Genomic DNA, 5,716 nt, shown 5'->3' with positions numbered 1-5,716 from the left:
AAATCAAAATTGCATGAAAACGATAAGAGATAGACGTTTGATGTCAAAGAACGAATTGTAGAGTGAAGCAAGAGTCACAACTTTGCCTAAGAAGAAATTTTAATTTATTACGCATTTTTTCAAAGATAATTGACAAAAACAAATTAAAATACACTACTTTTGAGCTATTTGCTCTAGAAAACTTAGTTATTTAACTAAACCAATCGATTCAAAGAATTCATTTGATAGAAAATTCAATAATCTTTCGAATAAGGGTAAAAAAATTGCGATAAGTTTGACCATGTTCAAGATATAGCCAGTTAAGGCAATAAGAGTCAAAAACATGGGAAGTTTAATAACTACGTAACGGTTGAGATTTGACCATATGCGTAGAACATTTTTTTCACCATTTATGGTCCTTTGCACTCAGGTTTGCACAAAAGTTTGCACTCAGGAAACTAACACCCTGTATGAAAAATAATGAAAAAAAAATATTAGATGAAATCTTTTACCGTACATTCAAAATAAAATAAGTAGATTTTCCGGCTGTTTCCGGGAAACCTTTTTTTAGTGTATGATAAAACTATTGTTCCTCTTTCAAGTGCAGAACGAAAACCTTCCGGATGCTTCCGATTTCAAAAGTTGCAACACTTTGATAAAATCGTGATAATTATATTATTATATGACATTATTTGCCTAGAAACACTATTTTGCCCTCTCAAAATATTTTTGCTGGAAACAAGAATTCAACAGCTTTCAAGCAAAAAAAAAGAAGTTTAAAATCAGTCAACTGGTTCAAAAGCTGTGATTTTTTGAAAAAAAAAATAGTTTTTTTTTCTCTGTTCGGAACATAAACCACTGCGACCACTATTTGATCTATTGTGGTATATCCCGTGTCATTTGTATAGTGCATGTCGTATTACTTTATCACCATTGAGAAGTTATAAAGTATTCGGTTTTATTACAGTAGTCATTTTCAACTTGATCGCAAGGGAGGATTCTGATTGATAGGTTCCGCTTTGAACACGCTCCTTTTTCAGTCAAAATCGAATCCCCTAACGATAAAGTCAAGAAATGATACCGATATTGACCATGCATCGGAACCCTAGTCCTTACTGTTTCAAACTAGTGAAAACCGAATAAAATATTAGGAATACTAATCCATTTGTCCCTGTTTCAAGGTCTATCTCGGCCACATCTAAAACCGAGACCTATCACTTCATCAAGGTGTAAAATGTAATATGGACCAAAGTGTTTTCCTTTGATTACTAAGTTATGCTGTTCCACTAGTTGGAAGCAGTTAGGACTAGGGTTCGGTTTGGTAGATCTTTCACCGCAACGCAACCCAAAAAGGCGATCTACCCACGCTACGGGCTCCGTTAAAGATCGAGCATATTTTAAACCCCCTCAACCATTCATCCCTCAGCACGGGTCGCCTGACACCTTGGATTGGGGTTACCTGTTTGGTGGACTTTTACCCGGAACAGGTGGTCCGTAGTGCTATTCTAAGCCGGCAGCCACACGGGCAAAAAAAAAATAGTTTTGAAAGATCTTGATTTTTACAATTATAAAATTGGTCACCCTAATGACGAAATAAAAAAAAATACGGGTCTAATTATTTTCGATAAACTACAAAACCGCCATGTATCACGATGATCGGAGACAAATTATACCGATTTTCTATGGAATGGTTGTATTATTAAAAAAAAAATCTCGATGAAGTCGGTTAGATTGGTTGTTTCTCACTGCTTGGTGAAATTATTGTTATAAAATTCATTGAAAACTATGAAATACGTTTCATTACTAATTTGGGTATTATTTGGGTTGTGAAAATACGTCAAAATAATTTTGATCAGTTTTGATGTATTAGGTGCTCCACTGTGCGGTGCCACGAAGGGAAGTTTTTACAGGCATTCGGTATGTTCAATTGGACTAGATTCGAGTATTTACATGGTTATATTTTCTAGTGAAAAGTTTAAGTAATTTATTCGGTGATTTCTACCTACATAGTCAAGCCATGATTAACATTGATCGAAAAACAAAGAAAAACTTCAAGTTATATAATATCGATAAGTGAAGAGTTGACTGTATAAAGCACATGCATTAGACACATTCTACCGTGACGTATTAACGTCAAAACCTTTACTGTCAGATTTTCCACTATAAATCGTAAATTTGACCGTAAACCCTCAAAGCCTCAAATATTTTTACATATTCGGATTCCTTGTCACGGTAGAATGTGTCATTAGTATAGTTTTCAGATATTGAATTATTTGTTGAAGAATTTATAAAATTTGCTTAAAAAATAAAGCCTTTATCTAACGATTACTGGTAATGAAGAGGTCGTTATATTTGTATTTTGAAAAGATTAAATTTACAATTCAAGACCAACAATTGAAAAGGTCGCATCAACATTTTGTAAACAAATCAAGACCAACATTTGAAAAGGCCTCATCAACATTGCGTAAACAAACACGTTTCTGTCGACTTAGAGTCGTCTGACATCCACCCACGCATCACCACCATAAACCGAAAGCTTGATGTTTGCGCTTTCTGTTAGTGGTGTTGAGGTGTGTGGGTGGAGTTCAATAGGCCTCATGTCGACAGAAACGTGTTTGTTTACGCAATGCTGATGAGGTCTTGAAACATGTTTCTGTCGACATGAGGCCTTTTGAACTCCACCCACACACCTCAACACCACTAACAGAAAGCGCAAACATCAAGCTTTCGGTTTATGGTGTTGAGATGCGTGGGTGGATCCCAGAAGGCTCTAAGTCGACAGAAAGGTGTTTGTTGACGCAATGTTGATGTGGCCTTTTCAATTGTTGGTCCTAAATTTGAAAATACATCTGCCATTCATGACTGTTGAATGAATTCGGTAAGGCTGTCGACATAATTCAATCGAGCTTTAGCATCAGCTGTGCCGGCGGTAGTTGCTATACTGCGCATCTCATTCAGAATGGTCATGAAGACGTTCGCTTGCTCCTCAGTAAAATTGCTTTGGGATCGTAATTTCCTGAGACTCCGACAAGAGTTTTGGATTTTTTGGACTTGTGTGTCAAAGCTTTGCTTTAGGGACTCAATTTTAGCTCTGAGTTTGGGCAGTTCGTCTTCAATTCTAGCCTTTGCTTGTACATGTTTGTCATACAGTCGCTTCATGCAATCATTAATTTCGACCAGCACTTCACACTTTTTCCTTGGTTTGTACTTTTCGAAGTAGTGAAAGTCCAAGCTGCATTTGCATATCGTACATTCAGTATAATGAAACTTGCCACAAAATTTTACGGCAATCGCCTTACAATCGTGACAACACTCGCCACCCCGATTGCAACTTCTGCAAACTACATTCCAATATGGAGTGTGTATCAACACAATTTCTTCCTTCGTCACCTTTTTGGAATAATTGGAGTTTGCATTGATACCGACAGTTGCTTGATCGAGGGCCTTCAGGGAATCATGATAATGTTTTTGCGTAGTGTGGAGTTGTTCAATAAGCATTTGGCATTCATTGAGCTGTTGTGTTAATAAATGTCCCAGTTTGCGCATTTCACCAAACGCATTGGAAGCCACGTTTCCGAACTGATCAATTTGTACTATCATTTGCTCAATTACTTCCATAGATGTTTTCCATTGAGATATTAGTCTTTCCTTCTTTTCCTGGTTATTATACCAGTCCTTTTTAGGAACTCTTAGAGCATTGTTGTCCATGTAGAATATGTTTTCTTCTGGAATCGTCCACGGTTTTAATACGGACAGTTCAAAGTTGACAGTATCTACGGAACAGTTGGTGAACACAACCACAAGGTTTGACAGTAGAACGTCCGGCACAGCACTTTTCATTCGATCTATTGCATTTTTCAGATTCGATGTAACTCGTGCTACTGTGCCATTAATGACAAGGACAATGGCTGCGATGGATCCGATGCTCTCAGCAGTGGTCATGATATTTTCAATATGCTCGATGTCTTTGTGCGCTCCGTTTGTGTCGCTTAGCCCCGGAACATCGATAAAACCGTATTGTTTCCCATTGTAAGTAAAATTATACAGAGTACACTTCTCGGTTTTACTTTTTGTTTTATCGTGGATGTCCTGTTCAGAGTGTATAGGGAAACCTGGTATATTTTGTTTGTGATGTTTCATTGGGATCGCAATTTTGAGATCATCGAGAGATCCATCAAGAAAATAATTAGCTATATAATTGATGAGAGTAGACTTTCCGGATCCAGTTTCTCCCAATAGTAAAATGTTATGGTTGCTCGGTTGAACCATACTGCGAGGCTGAAAATTTCGAAGGTTCAAAATGTCATAAAAGTATTCAATAATCATTTTATTTATGATCTATAGCAGAATGTTAATTTAAAAAAAGACAATTCACACCGTCTTCAGCCAAAGGCTACGCACAGACTGAATATATCACATACATTAGACAACGGACAACACACAGAACACCCAGTGGCCCAGTGATGAATTTTTCGTTCGACGAAAAGTTTTCACCGACTGGAGTGGGAATCGAACCCACACTCCGAAGCTAACGATACGCTTAGACGACTGTCGCCGCTAACCGCACGGCCACGAAGCCCACTTAATTCATTTTTAATTTAAACATTTTCACTGAGAAGCAACATACAAAATTCATGCATGTACAGTTGAAACTCCTACTACACAGTGCCTACCGCAATTTCAGCTCGCCTTGCATCAAATGAAATTGTTTTTTTTTTTTTTTCAACGCAGCCACAAAGTAAAACCAAGCCTTGAACCAAGCTCATGTGCTCAAAAACTTAGCACTTAGTAATTCTTTATAAGAAAAAGAATTTTTATACTATCAGTTGCAGGCACTATAAAAATGACTTACCTGTCTTCGATATACCGAAATCGAGAAAAAATATATCAAATTTTGGCTATTCGCAAGCCAAAGGAAATCAAACAGTTTGTCATACACAAGTTGTATGTGATGTGCTTAATATGCCTAATCCTAAGTCAAAGTAGAACACACTGTGCAGTCAATTCGATGGGTTGGTTGCATTTATATCAACGAGTTAGCCAGGGACAGGATTGGACTACCTCAACGTTGTGGAGTGGATACACGTGGACGCAGGAGTTTCATCGTGTGCTCGAGCGGTTAAGTCTGATGGCCTTTGCAAACTCGTTGACGCCATTGAAATGTTTGACTCATGGATTTCAATCCAGCTTAAAGAACGACACCGACGTATACCAACAGGTAGGGAGAATGGTGTTGACTATGGCTATCTTCTTATCGACCATTTTGCCACTCAAGAGTTCCCAACAAAATGTAACACATTTTTATTAGCCATGGTGTGTCTGACACGACACCGTTATTACCAAATGAAAGAATTTATTTATTTTATTGCAAAAGTGAAGATGTGATGACTTCATTTTTTCATTTTTTAAATTTTACCCAGTATTACACCTGGCATTTGAAAGACAAGGCAATGTGGTGTAAAAAAGGTGAAGAGATCATTTTAGTATTTTAAATTTTTATGGAGCAACTTTTGTTTTCTATGGAGCATTTTGATAATACATACTAACAGAGCATTTTCCTAATTTCTATGGTGCAATTTTATTTTTCTATTGAGAAATCAGGCCGAAATTTCTGTAGGTCCTAAGTGCAGATGAGAGGCTCTCTTTAAGTCTCCTCTCTTTCTAGTATAACGTGCTTGTATTTATAAATTTTGATTTACTTCTTGCATCGGAAGGTAGATTAAATAATCCTTTTCCG

At 37.1% G+C, this 5,716-nt stretch overlaps 1 protein-coding gene across 1 annotated transcript; it reads right to left on the bottom strand.

The window, feature by feature from the left end:
* Positions 1–1,933: 1,933 nt before the first annotated feature.
* LOC115267893 (uncharacterized) lies at positions 1,934–4,986 on the bottom strand. The gene is made up of 2 exons (XM_062856242.1): positions 4,832–4,986; positions 1,934–4,257 (listed from the first exon to the last, which is right to left on the bottom strand). Exon 2 carries the CDS (start codon positions 4,246–4,248, stop codon positions 2,836–2,838), a length of 1,413 nt encoding a protein of 470 aa, XP_062712226.1. The 5' UTR covers positions 4,249–4,257; positions 4,832–4,986; the 3' UTR covers positions 1,934–2,835.
* Positions 4,987–5,716: the final 730 nt, after the last annotated feature.

Source organism: Aedes albopictus, chromosome 3 (genome assembly GCF_035046485.1).
Source record: "Aedes albopictus strain Foshan chromosome 3, AalbF5, whole genome shotgun sequence".
NCBI classification, from domain to species: Eukaryota; Metazoa; Arthropoda; class Insecta; order Diptera; family Culicidae; genus Aedes; species Aedes albopictus.
This window is presented reverse-complemented; position numbering and strand designations above follow the sequence as displayed.

Bases quoted from the DNA above. Each gene is read 5' to 3' on its own strand.
- LOC115267893 (XM_062856242.1), bottom strand. From the start codon at position 4,248: ATGGTTCAACCGAGCAACCATAACATTTTACTATTGGGAGAAACTGGA.